Below are 12,715 nucleotides of genomic sequence, written 5' to 3'. Positions count from 1 at the left end.
AGAAGTTTTCACTTGCAGACCACTATCCCCTCTGCTTGACTCCATGAAACCGGATATATGCAGCATCATCGTGACGTGATCATCAACCTCGTTGAGATTCAAGATGTTTGTTGTTGATCCCAAGATCGATCGAAGAAAACCCTAAGGTCTCACTGTTGTGTGTGTCGACGAAGAAAGGATCTGCATCGGGAACGTCGCGAGTCCAATAAAGGAAAACAAGCAGTGCTTTCGTCTGTGTCATTAAAAACGACGTAGTTGCCTTATACATATTATGGGCTGGATTGGGCTTTGTGAAGATGTTTCTAGAACGAAACTGGAATTTTGGAGACGAAGGAAGATGGAAAAGAAAAAACGGTGGCGTTTTCTTAAAAATTAAATAAATTATCAAAAATAATGGAATATGAAGCCCAGTAGCCCATATAATGCGGGATTTGTCCATTAAAACTCAGCCCAGAAAAGGAAAAATAAATAAAGTAAGTTAGAAAAGGAAAAAGGAAACCTATTTGTGAGATCGTAACCGACATAATAAAACATTTAGGGATCTATAAATAAATGCCTCTACTGTTTCTTTCTTACTTGGACTCTCCACTCTTTCTTCGTATCTGTTTCTTCGGCGAGTCTCGCTCTCTCTCTCTCTCTCTCTGAATTTGCGATGATTATCTAGGGTTTCGTTCCTACGCGGTTTGTAATTTAGTGTTCTAGGGTTTGGTCTGTAGGTTTCTTTTTTTCTAATCTCTTCGCTTTGTTAACTAACGCGTCTCTGATCTGATTTATTTGTTTCTTCGTCTCTTGCAGGTTTGTTTTGAAAGCAAGTTTATAATCTGATCATCGCTCCCCCCGGTATCTCTCTCGCTCGATCCAATTGCATCGAAGCTTTTAGGGTTTGGTATATCTCTCTCTCTCTCTCTATTCAATTGCATCGTTATTCGCTTTTAGGGTTTTATTCTCTTGGCTCTGTTATTCTTCTTCTTAACGCTTTCGCTGATTTTTGTTTATTCGTCTTGCAGGTTGTAATAGAAGCGAGTTTATAATCTGCATTCCTCCCTACTTGTGGAATTCTCTCCTTCTTCTTCTAGGGTTTGTTCTCTCCCTCTCTCTCTCTCTCAATTCATGCCTCCTACTTGTGGAATTCTCCTTCTAGGGTTTGATAAGTGAAACTTTTACTCTTCGCTCTGTTTATTTTTATTGTTCGCCCCACGCTTGTGATTTTTCACTCCCAAGTCCTACGCTTTGATTTCTCAATCTTCTTTTTTTAAAAATCCTGTCTCTTCTGTCTGTTGTTAGTAGCTATGTGGTGGATGGTGCTATCGTTTTCAAGTTTTGAATTGATGGTTTATATCTTCTCTGTGTGTGTGTGTGTGTGTTTTCAGGTGGAATTGGATCATTGTCTCTTGTTGCTAAAGATGGAATTATATTGTCTATTATGGTAACGTCATATAATTTGATAAAGATGCAGCAGAGGACCGATAGAGAGAGAGAGAGAGATTCATGTAAGTCTTTTATTTATAAATTAAAAAAAGAAAAACTATATTACAATGTAGTATAATACTTCATTCTACATGTACTGTGTAGTATAGTATTCTTTATACGACTCTAGAAGGTTCCATTAGTTTCTGAATTTGTTGGGATAGTTTTACATGTTTACTTGCTAATTTTCACTTTTGGTTCCGTGGTTTTTTTGCTTCTTCTAATTACATGTTGATATTTACTTGTCCTTTTTCTTATTTTCAGGTTTTGGACGATGCTTTTATATCATCCTCACTCCTCAGGTGTTCTCATGGGTTCTTTTCTCTTAACACATCTCTTTTATTTGTTTCTGAATTTTCAATTTGGTTATGTGTTTTTTTTTCTTCTTCTAATTACGTGTATTCTGATGATGATTTCATTTGCAGCTTGCTTATGGAGCGACGTGGTTCTGGAGAAAGGTACATTTGATCATTAACATGATGACAAAGTAATGTCTTCTCTCTTATCTTCGAACAATTCTACTTACTTACGATATTTTTGTTTGTAACATAGCTCTGCTTTGATTTGTCTTTGCATGTCTCAGTCTGATTTTGGAAACGAACGATTTGTTTTAAGGTGCAGAGCATACTTCAGATCTTTGGTTGAAACTTTATCTTAAGATATGTCTTGTGAATAATGTTTTAAAGTATTCTGATGATTTCAATTTGCAGCTTGCTTATGGAGCGACGTGGTTCTGGGGAAAGGTACATTTGATCATTACAACATGATGACAAAGTATAGTTTCTTCTCTCTTATCTTCGAAGGAATTTACTTACTTTCGGTATTTTTGTTTGTAACATAACCCTGCTTTGTTTTGTCTTTGCAGGTCTCCATCTCATATTGGAAACCAATTAAGGTGCCGAGCATACAACAGATCTTTGATTTCAAACTTTTTCTTAAGGTATGTAGTATTCTTTATACAACTCTAGAAGGTTTATTTAGCTGTGAAATTGTTGGAAACAAACTTACATGTTCACTTCTGAGATTCCACTTTCAGGTTAAAATATGGCTTGGAGACGAGGCAGGAGATCGCTACTACTATGTTCTCTCTCGGTTCCAAGTTTGCCGAATGCTAACTGTTACTAAGGTTTGTTCAATTTTGACACCCACAACATTTTGTACTTGAATGATTCTCACATTGGTTACAAAGATTTTGATCATTTTTTATTCAGATCCTAAATCATAAGAGGCTATAAAGATTTCTCTTAACCTCCACAAGCTTCTTATCGACAACAGTCTTCCCGATGTGTATGCCACAACTCATCTTATGTCTTATCATCGATTCAATTTTACTTACTCTCGATATGTTTAATTTGTTTGTAACATAACTCTGCTTTGTTTTGTCTTTGCAGGTCTCAAGTCTGATTTTGGAAACCAATTATTTGTTAAAGGTGCATCATACTTCAGATCATTGATATAAACTTTACCCTAAGGTCTTCCGAATAATGTTTTTAAGTCTTCTGATGATGATTTCAGTTTGCAGCTTGCTTATGGACCGACGTGGTTATGTGGAAGAGTACATTAAATCATTACAACTGTTGATGCAAATGATGCTGGTAAAGTAAAATGTCGTGGTGGACCAGAACGTGATTGTTTTTATCTTTGATACATGATTGTGTTCCACTTTATCTTTGTTTTATCTTTGATTCTCTCCCTCTCTCAATTCATGCCTCCTACTTGTGGAATTCTCCTTCTAGGGTTTGATAATTAATGATGTGAAACTTTTACTCTTCGCTCTGTTTGTTTTTTATTTTTTGCTTTGGTTCCCTAAGTTTCTTCTTCGTCTTGCAGGTGTGTTTTTGGTAGCAAATTTATGATTCCAATCATTATCGCTCGCCCACGCTTCTGAATTTTCACTCCTAAGTCCTACGGTTTGATTTATCACTTTGGGTTTCTATAATTGAATTACGTGTCATTTATTTAATTGTCGTGTTTGTTTTGTTGATTTAAATTTGTGGACTATATGCTATGATTGATCTCTGATTTGCTTTGATTGATCGTTTTCAAGCTTTGAATTGATGGTTTTTAGGGTTTATATCTTCTGTTTGTGTGTGTGTATTCTTTATACGACTCTAGAAGGTTTCATTAGTTTGTGAAATTGTTAGAACAGTGTTGCATGTTCACTTCCTAATTTTCACTTTTGGTTCTGTGGTTTTTTCCTTCTTCTAATTTACATGTTGATATTTACTTGTCCTTTTTTTATTTCAGCTTTTGGACGATGCTTTTATATCATCCTCACTCCTCAGGCGTTCTCATGGGTTCCTTTCTCTTAACACATCTCTTTTATCTGTTTCTGAATTTTCACTTTGGTTATGTGGTTTTTTTTTCTTCTGATTGCATGTTGATATATTTCAGGTTAAAATATGGCTTGGAGACAACGCAGCATCTCTTTTATCTGTTTCTCGGATCCTAGTTTTAAGAATGCTAACTGTTACTAAGGTTTGTTCAATTTTGACACCCAAAACCTTTTGTACTTGAATGAATATGTTTGTTTGTAACATAACTCTGCTGTTTTGTATTTGCAGGGTCTCAGTCTGATTTTGGAAACCAATTATTTGTTTTAAGGTGCAGAGCATACTTCAGATCTTTGATTGAAACTTTATCTTAAGATATGTCTTGTGAATAATGTTTTCAAGTATTCTGATGATGATTTCATTTGCAGCTTGCTTATGGAGCGACGTGCTTCTGGAGAAAGGTACATTTGATCATTACAACATGATGACAAAGTATAATGTCTTCTCTCTTATCTTCGAAGGAATTTACTTACTTTCGGTATTTTTGTTTGTAACATAACTCTGCTTTATTTTGTCTTTGCAGGTCTCCATCTCATTTTGGAACCAAATTATTTGTTTTAAGGTGCAGAGCATACTTCAGATCTTTGATTTGAAACTTTATCTTAAGGTATGTCTCGTGAATACTTCATTCGACATGTACTCTAGGGTAGTATTCTTTATACAACTCTAGAAGACAAACTTACATGTTCACTTTTGAATTTCCACTTTCAGGTTAAAATATGGCTTGGAGACGAGGCCGGAGATCACTACTACTATGTTCTCTCTCGGTTCCAAGTTTGCAGAATGCTAACTGTTACTAAGGTTTGTTCAATTTTGACACCCACAACCTTTGTACTTGAATGATTCTCACATTGGTTACAAAGATTTTGATCATTTTTTATTCAGATCCTAAATCATAAGAGGCTATAAAGATTTCTCTTAACCTCCACAAGCTTCTTATCGACAACAGTCTTCCCGATGTGTATGCCACAACTCATCTTATGTCTTATCATCGATTCAATTTTACTTACTTTCGATTGTTTAATTTGTTTGTAACATAACTCTGCTTTGTTTTGTCTTTGCAGGTCTCAAGTCTGATTTTGGAAACCAATTATTTGTTAAAGGTGCATCATACTTCAGATCTTTGATATAAACTTTATGCTAAGGTCTTCTGAGTAATGTTTTTAAGTTTTTTGATGATGATTTCAGTTTGCAGCTTGCTTGCTTATGGACCGACGTGGTTATGGGGGAGAGTACATTAAATCATTACAACTGTTGATGCTGGTAAAGTAAAATGTCTTGGTGGACCAGAACGTAATGGAAGTGTTACAGTTGTTGACGTTCACCTGCAGGAGGAGACTTTTCAGATCCTGTTACTTCTGCACCCTTATTATTTTGCAGGTAATTATGTCGTTCTTGGCTGCTTCCCTATCTTCCATTGTACATGTACTCGATTGATTGCGTGTGGTTTTAGAACTGTCGCAGACTCCTATTTTAGCACCGTTTATGTTTTCTTTTTCTTCTGCAGGTCTTCTGGGTTTTGGACAAAAAGCGAGAAAACATTTTCCCTCTGTGAATTGGTTGATTTCCTACTAAAAAGTATTCAACGGTATGCTTACATATTCTCAGTTTAAACCTGTCTTGGTTTACTATCTCCAATTCTTGTATATAAGAAGTTGCTTTTTTTTCTTCTTCAGGCATTGGGATCTTTCTATGAGAAGTTAGGTCCAGATATCATCAACATCAGGAAAAAAGGCCAGAGAGGTGTTGCAGAGGGAAGACGATCTTAATGAAATTGGCCAGGTACGTGTCACTTATCCTTGTATTGGTATCAATGTCGTGACTAATGACCTCTTGTCTCAGCTATATACAGGTTTTGAACAATAGTCTTGGCATCTAAACTTGTCTTGAGTTATAGAAGATAATCAGTCTTAGCACATATTTCTTTCTTAAAGGAATTTGTTTGACCTGCACATTGAGTTTTGTATGCACCTTGTAGGAAAAGATGCGCAAGCAGAAGGTGACAAAATCATCTTGGAAACAGGTTACTAATTGGTCTCTTTCCCCTTTTTCCTATGTATCTATCATGCTGCACCTATTTCTAGTGTTTGATCATATTCTTATGTTCATTTGATTTTTACCTCTTGGATCTGTTATATTAGATTGTGGAGGATGCTTTGCTCGGTCAGTGATGGTTCTGATGGATCGTTGTCTTCTTCTCTGCGCTATATTTAGGTAGTGTTCTTCCTCTTAACCGATTTATTTCTTTCTTTCTATATAAGTGAAATTAAATACCTCTGTCTCTTTGATGCAGACCGTCCAGGCACTGGGATTAATGTGTGGGAGGGTTCGAAATGAGAAACATCAGGTTACTAACTGGTCTCTTGCCCTATATCTCTGTTGGTTTCTCATGTTACATCATGCTAGTGATGGTGCATTTTTGCCATGTTTTTGGAATTTTGCAGGTTAACAGTAATGTCCCTGATCTTCCTAGTGAGCTAGCATCTACGTTTCAAGCCTAATATCTTGTTGTTTCTTTTAGTCGAGGTTCTAAAAGAGAGAAGTGTAAGGTAACTATCTGGTCTCTTGCCCTATATCTCTGTTGGTTTCTCATGTTACATCAGGCTTGTGATGGTGGTTTTTTTTCTTCTGTGAAGTGCTCCCTTCTTTACCTCTGTTCTATTTTTCAAATGACTTCCATGTTACAACCACAATTACCTATGTTCTCTGTCTTATTGTGTTTTTCAGATTCTCTTGATGTGTTTTATTATGTGTTTCCAGATTCTCTTGCTTGGACAATTATTTTTCCGCCCAAGAGGAGGGTAACCAAGCCATGGCTGCCTGTCTCGTTTCTGCTAGGCTATTGCCAGGGTAATCATGTTACTCTTGTTTTCTTTAAAACGAGCGACTGTAAATCTGTAACCTTCTAGTGGTTTGATTCATCCTTTTCACTCGTTTCCTCTGTTGGATTTTTAAAATTTATTGGTCTTCCCAATCAGTGATATCCTCTCTCTCTCTCTCTCTTTGATGCAGGTCTTCTTTTGGAATTACTCCTCAACAGCTTCTCAAAGGATCTCAACAAGCAGCAATATGGATGGGGTAAGTTTGCACTCATGTGACATGCTTATCTCTGGTTATTTCTATCACTTGTCTCTAGTTTATTGGTAATTTTCCCCCACTTCTTATTTACTAACACAAATTTTTATTTTTGGTCTTCTTTGCTTTTCTCTCAGGAGGTGGTGCAAAAACCAACAGCTTGTCATAATGTGAATGGATCACAACAATTGTTCTCAGCAGCAATATGGAGTGGGTAAGTTTTGCAGTTATACGAGGCGGGTTTATTATATATGTATGCTTATTTCGTTATCTCTTGTCTCTAGTTAACTTTGGTATGCTTGTTTTCTTGTTGCACCAGCCTCAAGGATTGTCAAATACGCTCTAGACTAGCTTGTCATAATGTCACAACTCACAACAATGGCTCCCTGCAGCAATATGGAGGGGTAAGTTTGCCTGAACTTAGTATTCGCTTCTGAATTTTTCAATTTTATTCTCCATGTTATTCACTTCTCCTTCTTTTATTGTTTCAGATTGTGGAGGATAATGCTATGATGATTGATTGGTGATTGAGGAGGATGCTTCTAATATATGTCGGTGATGGTTGATTCATCCTTGTCACTCTCGTTATCTCTGTTTGATTTTTGTCCTTTTTCCCCGTCTTCTTATTTACTAACACGAATTTTTGTTTTTGGTCTTCTTTGTTTTTCTCTCAGGAGGTGGTGCAAAAACCAACAGCTTGTCATGATGTGAATGGATCACAACCATTGTTCCCTGCAGCAATATGGAGAAATATGGAGGGGTAAGTTTGCAGTTATATGAGACGTTCTTGTTATATATGTCTACTTATTTCTTGATCTCTTGTCTCTAGTTAACTTTGGTATGCATGATTATTTGTTGCATCAGCCTCAAGGATTTTCAAATACGCTCTAGACTAGCTTGTCATAATGTCCCAACAATGGGTTCCCTGCTGCAAGATGGAGGGGTAAGTTTGCCTGAACTTACTATTCGATTGATTTTTGGTTTACATAATTTTTTGTTGTTGCATCAGCCTCAAGGATTTTCATATTTTCTCAGGAATACTAGGAAAGGCATCAGTGGAGATGATGATGATGACTTGCTATAGCGCAAGACCTTTTTGGTTTCTGGTATGAAGATTTGTTATTTGTTCAGTGTTGCTTAGGTTTTCCCTGCTCACTTTCTCATATGGTGTGTTCGTTTTTCTTTGTTTTTCATCAAGGTTGCTTGCCATGATCTCACTTTGATGGTTGCTGCAGTAGCACTTGGGATCAAAACAAACAGAGTTGTCACAGGTATTTTTGCACTTAATATGAGATATGTTTTGGTAATGACTCTTTAGTGTTATTCTGTTGTTGTGACTTGTTGTCACCGGAGATGGGACAAATGATGCATCACACGAGGTATAGAAATACTCAAAATGTGGGAAATTTTTATTGAATTAACTGTTTATGTTGGAATCGAAAAGTATCTCTTTCCCAAGTATTTCATCAGACAGCCGATCCTTTTCTCATTGGTGTAAAACTTTTTGAGTGGATTTGCATGCAGGGATTGGTCTAGCTATGGGAATAGCAGGAACAGAAGTGGCTAAGGAGAGTTCGGACATCATCATCTTGGATGAAAACTTTGCTTCAGTTTTCAAGGTTTGCTCAAATTCACCTTTTTCCTCATTATAGTTTCCTTCCTTGTCTCACATAAATCACATAATACAGAATGTATTACTAAAATTAATTAATCTACAGAATAAACATAATCACATAAATACAGAATCACATAATCACATAAGACAGAATCACATAATCTACTTCATTACCAAAATTACTGGTTCCATGTAGATATTGGGCATAAATACAGAAAATGTTTCTTGCAATTAAATTTGGGTGGATTTTTATATGTAGATTGTTCGCTGGGGACGCTTAGTCTATGCCAACAATCTGAAATTCATCCAATTTCAGTTCACAGTCAATGCTATTTCAAGTGGTTCCACTTACAGCTGTGCAGGTTTGAATTTCTGTTGCATGTAACTCTATTTTACTCTCTCGTTCTCTATATATCTAGTTTTATTCATACATTTGGGGTTTTCTTTTATTTAAAGCTTCTTTGGGTTAATCTGATAATGAACATTTTTGGAGCATTGGTTTTTGCCACTGAACCACCCACTGATCACCTGATGAGTAAGCCTCTGGTTGGCAGAAAGTACTGTTTTTGCAGCTTTTAGTTTCTCGAATTCAAACTTGATAAGACATTTGGTTTTGTATCCCCAGATAAGACATTTTTAGTTTTTGCAGCCTTTCTCTGCTAAAGCAAATATGACAGTGGTGTCAATCATATTTACCTTTGTTCTATTTCTCAAATGACTTCCATGTGTGTAATTATTTTGGATAGGTTTTGGTAATTATTTTGCCGCCCAAGAGGAGAGGGTGACGCTGCGGGGTAATCATGTTACTCTTGTTTTCTTTAAAACTAGTGACTGTAAATCTGTAACCTTGTGTCCTAAATGATACATTCTTAGCCCTAAAACATTGTAGAAGTCATCTGATAAAGTTGACAAAATGTGTTTTTGCAGGTTGAATCTTGATATTATCTTGTTCCAGGTGTCAGTTGCCAACTCTGTACGTTGGAATGGAGTATATGCAAATTCATGTTTCAGATATACCCTTAGAACTCTTAGAACCAGCCCCCAGGAATTGAACTATTGATCGTAACAAATTACAATACATACCCGAAATATTAAACCATGCTTAATCAGACGTAAATTATGGAAGCATGAGGGATCATTTCTGCAAAATTGCAAATTAAACCTATGCTAGTTGATTGGGGTCATACACGAACAACAAAATTGTGACTAAAATCTACATTGAGTTATATATGTTGTGAGTCTTTTAAGCTGTTTCGTTACTCAGATGTTCCGTTAAACAATGTTGGTTTACAATTTAGAAAAAAACAAAAAAAATGAATCAGATGCAAACTCTCGTTTTTAGTTATGTTTTAGATATTTTCGATTTCAGATTTCTACAGCACTGAAATCCAAACAAGAAAAAAGTAAAGTTTAATACCAACAAAAAAAAATTAATCATGCGATTGTTAGTATTACTAGATTGCATAATTATAACAACAATGGAGATTAGAAGATTATTATCACTCGGTGAAGGGCACAACATGGACACCAAGTTGATTAATCATGTCACTTGCTTTTCCATGGAATCCAACAATTTTGTATCCTACTTTGTAGAGGAGAAAGCTTGAGCTCGATTCAAATCCAACCGATATAGATGTTCGTTTGTTCGTCCTAAACCTAAGCATAGTTATAACTTCGACTTCACTTCCAATTACTTTGTCATAACAACCATCCACCGCCGTAATGTACTCACTTGGATATTCTACGTCAAACTGCCAAAAAAAATAAAAAAAATCTTCATGTAAAATGTAAACTGCCAAAAAATAATAAAAATATGTGAAGCAGTAATAGTTAATCACCTCTTTGATATCAAGTGGTGTTTTGTTTCCATGATCGTCTCCAATAACCATCCGAGTGTCCTTATCGTACACAAACTTGAGGAATGCGATACCATTTTCGCATTTTCCGACATATATCTTTCTTACATTATCGTAAACACCATCGTCCCATGAACCTCCTCGACAACCACCTTGTGGTCTTAGTTTCTCTGCTGTAGGAGGAGGTATCTGACTATAGTACGCTCCAATAGCAACGAGATCACGATCACTATGTCGTCCATGGAACCCAACGATAACACATCCTTTGTTCTCCAACACAAATTTGGTACCAGACACGGTTCCAAATGTTGGAGAGGTTCTCCCTTCGGATGATTTGAAAATCAATGACGTGACCCTAATCTCGCCATCCCCAAAGATTTTTAAAGTCCCCTCCACATATGTGAGCAGTTCATTTGGATAGTCGAGCTCAAACTGCAATAAAATCATGCTTACAATAAGAGACTACTCAAGGTTTTATAGTCAATGAATAATATATTTTGTGTTTTTTTAGAATCAATAACCTCTTCTTCTTCTCCTTCGTCTTGTATACTCTGCCAACCATGTTGACGCTCTACAACTGTACGGTTGTGGTAGTGAAATGTGATACATTTTATGTTAGTGGTATTATAACTAACATACACCGTTCTAATGCTTTCAAAGACACCATCATCCCAAGGTAGGCCTCCAATACCACCGTGGCATTCTGATTTGGTAATGGGAACCGTTGTGAAGTATGCTCCAAGAGAGTTGAGATTCTTGTTAGCATATCCATGGAAGCCAACGATTCTTTTACCTTTCTCTCCAAGTAAAAACTTCTTACCCTTTTCATACCCAAACATCTCTGAAGCCCTGAAGTTGGTTGTAAATCGAAGTGACTGAATAACACCAGATGTGTAATCATAGTAACCCTCTACATAGACTAAATGTTCATTGTAAAGATAGTTGATCTCAAACTGCAAGAAAAAAAAATAAAAAAAATTGGTGAACACAAAAGGGTATTAGAAATTTAGTCAAATAACAAAAGTTGGAACATCTTTTTGTGTATACCGTTTGCGTGAAACCGCTACCCGAGTAACCGTGGGTTGTTCCTTCTTCAGGTTTTCCACTATTGACGTAATCGAATTTGATGTACTGAATGCCTTCAAAACCACCTCCTACGTAAATTTTTGCTATACCGTCGTGGTCAGCTCCATCATCCCACTTATAGCCTCCCTTGCTACCTTTTGCTTTCAATTTATTCGGATAATTCCAAGTGAAATATGCTCCAAGGGAGATGATGTTTCTGTTCCTCATATGTCCATGAAAACCAGTTATATTTTTTCCCTCGACTTCAAGTGTAAACTTGTTACCCTTGTCATATCCGATCAGTTCCGAAATCCTGAAATTGGTTTTGAATTGAAGTCCTTGAATGTAACCAGATTCGTGGTCGTAGTAACCCTCTACTGATTCGAGGTATTCATTATTAAGATGGTTAATCTCAAACTAAACAAACAAAAAAGATTATGAGAAAAGGATGAAAAAATTGATTAGTACTATTCACATATATAAAACCGAGTAATATATGTTTAGTTTAGTATAACACCAAAGACATACCGTCTCAATGAAGCCTCTATGTCGACGACCAACGAGTGTACCAAATTTTAGCAGTCCATTCTTTACATATTCAAACTCCATGTAGTTAATGCCTTGACGACCACCTCCAACAAAAATCTTGGCGATACCGTCATGGTCAGATCCATCATCGAATGTAAAGCCTTTTGTGCTACCTACCGCTTCCAATCTTTGTGCCATCGCCAAACAGATTGGAATCTAATTCATAAATGGAGGAATTACATTATTTCCCACATATGTATCTTTTACTTATATTTGAGTTTTTAATACTCTTTCAGGACGACAAGGATCTAACAAGTTCAAAATTGTAGGACGGAGATCACATATGAAAGAGAGCTTCAATTCATGTTGTATAAGTTCTTGAAAATATGGTCATGATGTTTACGTAAAAACAATTTGAACCAGATATTCAGAATATATAAGATTTTAAGAGCTAAATTAATATACAAAGATCTCTGCATTGGGGAAGGATAGAGAAATTAATATAACCTTGGGTGGCTGATCAGGAGAAGAAGACTTGATAGTCGGAGATTACTTTGGTGAACAATCGATCGAACATGGTTATCCATAAAAGGGGTGTATTTATAAATAATGGGAGAATTATTCTTGATTAATTCTATACAGTTGGATCACAACTCTATATTATACCAACAACGACCAAGTAGCGATTCCTAGGGGAAATATTATACAGACACACTTTCAAAACATGAATTAATTCTTATGACTGGTTTGAGAAGTCATATTTTGTTCGATCAAAA

General features: G+C 36.1%; 3 protein-coding genes across 56 annotated transcripts; 2 read left to right on the top strand and 1 right to left on the bottom strand.

Moving 5' to 3' along the window:
• The first annotated feature begins 510 nt into the window (after window positions 1-510).
• On the top strand, window positions 511-2,593 carry LOC147939478 (uncharacterized). Of its 5 annotated transcripts, none has more exons than XM_087464730.1 (10): window positions 511-613; window positions 796-886; window positions 1,008-1,077; window positions 1,371-1,490; window positions 1,732-1,769; window positions 1,893-1,925; window positions 2,051-2,082; window positions 2,178-2,210; window positions 2,333-2,407; window positions 2,504-2,593. In XM_087464730.1, exons 4-10 carry the CDS (start codon window positions 1,424-1,426, stop codon window positions 2,580-2,582), a joined length of 357 nt encoding a protein of 118 aa, XP_087320856.1. In that variant the 5' UTR covers window positions 511-613; window positions 796-886; window positions 1,008-1,077; window positions 1,371-1,423; the 3' UTR covers window positions 2,583-2,593. The 5 variants fall into 5 exon arrangements, 4 of the variants coding, with proteins under 4 accessions (XP_087320856.1, XP_087320860.1, XP_087320857.1 ...); XM_087464734.1 differs by having other exon boundaries at window positions 547-681; window positions 2,020-2,082; XM_087464731.1 differs by having other exon boundaries at window positions 583-708.
• On the top strand, window positions 2,504-9,639 carry LOC147939477 (calcium-transporting ATPase 8, plasma membrane-type-like). Of its 50 annotated transcripts, XM_087464704.1 has the most exons (34): window positions 2,504-2,593; window positions 2,679-2,754; window positions 2,859-2,897; window positions 2,983-3,062; window positions 3,298-3,377; window positions 3,715-3,764; window positions 3,862-3,945; window positions 4,032-4,071; window positions 4,169-4,201; window positions 4,324-4,407; window positions 4,512-4,601; window positions 4,686-4,761; window positions 4,865-4,903; window positions 4,989-5,063; window positions 5,132-5,180; window positions 5,308-5,388; window positions 5,477-5,582; window positions 5,779-5,823; window positions 5,942-6,014; window positions 6,094-6,147; window positions 6,245-6,349; window positions 6,561-6,650; window positions 6,813-6,878; window positions 7,013-7,089; window positions 7,195-7,279; window positions 7,367-7,426; window positions 7,550-7,635; window positions 7,740-7,818; window positions 7,911-7,981; window positions 8,074-8,146; window positions 8,400-8,494; window positions 8,750-8,852; window positions 9,237-9,284; window positions 9,418-9,639. In XM_087464704.1, exons 29-34 carry the CDS (start codon window positions 7,937-7,939, stop codon window positions 9,420-9,422), a joined length of 369 nt encoding a protein of 122 aa, XP_087320830.1. In that variant the 5' UTR covers window positions 2,504-2,593; window positions 2,679-2,754; window positions 2,859-2,897; window positions 2,983-3,062; window positions 3,298-3,377; window positions 3,715-3,764; window positions 3,862-3,945; window positions 4,032-4,071; window positions 4,169-4,201; window positions 4,324-4,407; window positions 4,512-4,601; window positions 4,686-4,761; window positions 4,865-4,903; window positions 4,989-5,063; window positions 5,132-5,180; window positions 5,308-5,388; window positions 5,477-5,582; window positions 5,779-5,823; window positions 5,942-6,014; window positions 6,094-6,147; window positions 6,245-6,349; window positions 6,561-6,650; window positions 6,813-6,878; window positions 7,013-7,089; window positions 7,195-7,279; window positions 7,367-7,426; window positions 7,550-7,635; window positions 7,740-7,818; window positions 7,911-7,936; the 3' UTR covers window positions 9,423-9,639. The 50 variants fall into 50 exon arrangements, 47 of the variants coding, with proteins under 47 accessions (XP_087320830.1, XP_087320833.1, XP_087320823.1 ...); XM_087464707.1 differs by having other exon boundaries at window positions 2,990-3,062; window positions 4,989-5,180; window positions 5,779-5,834; XM_087464697.1 differs by having other exon boundaries at window positions 4,989-5,180; window positions 7,367-7,436.
• Window positions 9,640-9,989: 350 nt separating this feature from the next.
• Window positions 9,990-12,137, bottom strand: LOC147939476 (jacalin-related lectin 14-like). Its single transcript, XM_087464678.1, has 5 exons — window positions 11,940-12,137; window positions 11,394-11,828; window positions 10,868-11,299; window positions 10,329-10,778; window positions 9,990-10,241 (listed from the first exon to the last, which is right to left on the bottom strand). The coding sequence occupies exons 1-5, from the start codon at window positions 12,135-12,137 to the stop codon at window positions 9,990-9,992; spliced, it is 1,767 nt and encodes a 588-aa protein (XP_087320804.1).
• Window positions 12,138-12,715: the final 578 nt, after the last annotated feature.

The sequence above is a fragment of the Camelina sativa genome, chromosome 9 (genome assembly GCF_030686135.1).
Source record: "Camelina sativa cultivar CO46 ecotype springtype chromosome 9, ASM3068613v1".
Classification (NCBI taxonomy): domain Eukaryota; kingdom Viridiplantae; phylum Streptophyta; class Magnoliopsida; order Brassicales; family Brassicaceae; genus Camelina; species Camelina sativa.
Note: the sequence above shows the minus strand (reverse complement) of the source record. Positions and strands in the feature narration are given on the sequence as shown.

Bases quoted from the DNA above. Each gene is read 5' to 3' on its own strand.
- LOC147939478 (XM_087464730.1), top strand. From the start codon at position 1,424: ATGGTAACGTCATATAATTTGATAAAGATGCAGCAGAGGACCGATAGA. The intron at 2,083-2,177 runs GTGCAGAGCATA...TTCAATTTGCAG, and splicing joins AACGAACGATTTGTTTTAAG to CTTGCTTATGGAGCGACGTG. The intron at 2,211-2,332 runs GTACATTTGATC...TTGTCTTTGCAG, and splicing joins CGACGTGGTTCTGGGGAAAG to GTCTCCATCTCATATTGGAA.
- LOC147939477 (XM_087464682.1), top strand. From the start codon at position 7,937: ATGATGATGATGACTTGCTATAGCGCAAGACCTTTTTGGTTTCTG. The intron at 7,982-8,073 runs GTATGAAGATTT...TTTTTCATCAAG, and splicing joins CAAGACCTTTTTGGTTTCTG to GTTGCTTGCCATGATCTCAC. The intron at 8,853-9,236 runs GTTTGAATTTCT...TATTTTGGATAG, and splicing joins TTCCACTTACAGCTGTGCAG to GTTTTGGTAATTATTTTGCC.
- LOC147939476 (XM_087464678.1), bottom strand. From the start codon at position 12,137: ATGGCACAAAGATTGGAAGCGGTAGGTAGCACAAAAGGCTTTACATTC. The intron at 11,829-11,939 runs GTATGTCTTTGG...TTGTTTGTTTAG, and splicing joins ATAGAGGCTTCATTGAGACG to TTTGAGATTAACCATCTTAA. The intron at 10,779-10,867 runs GTTATTGATTCT...ATTTTATTGCAG, and splicing joins ACGAAGGAGAAGAAGAAGAG to TTTGAGCTCGACTATCCAAA.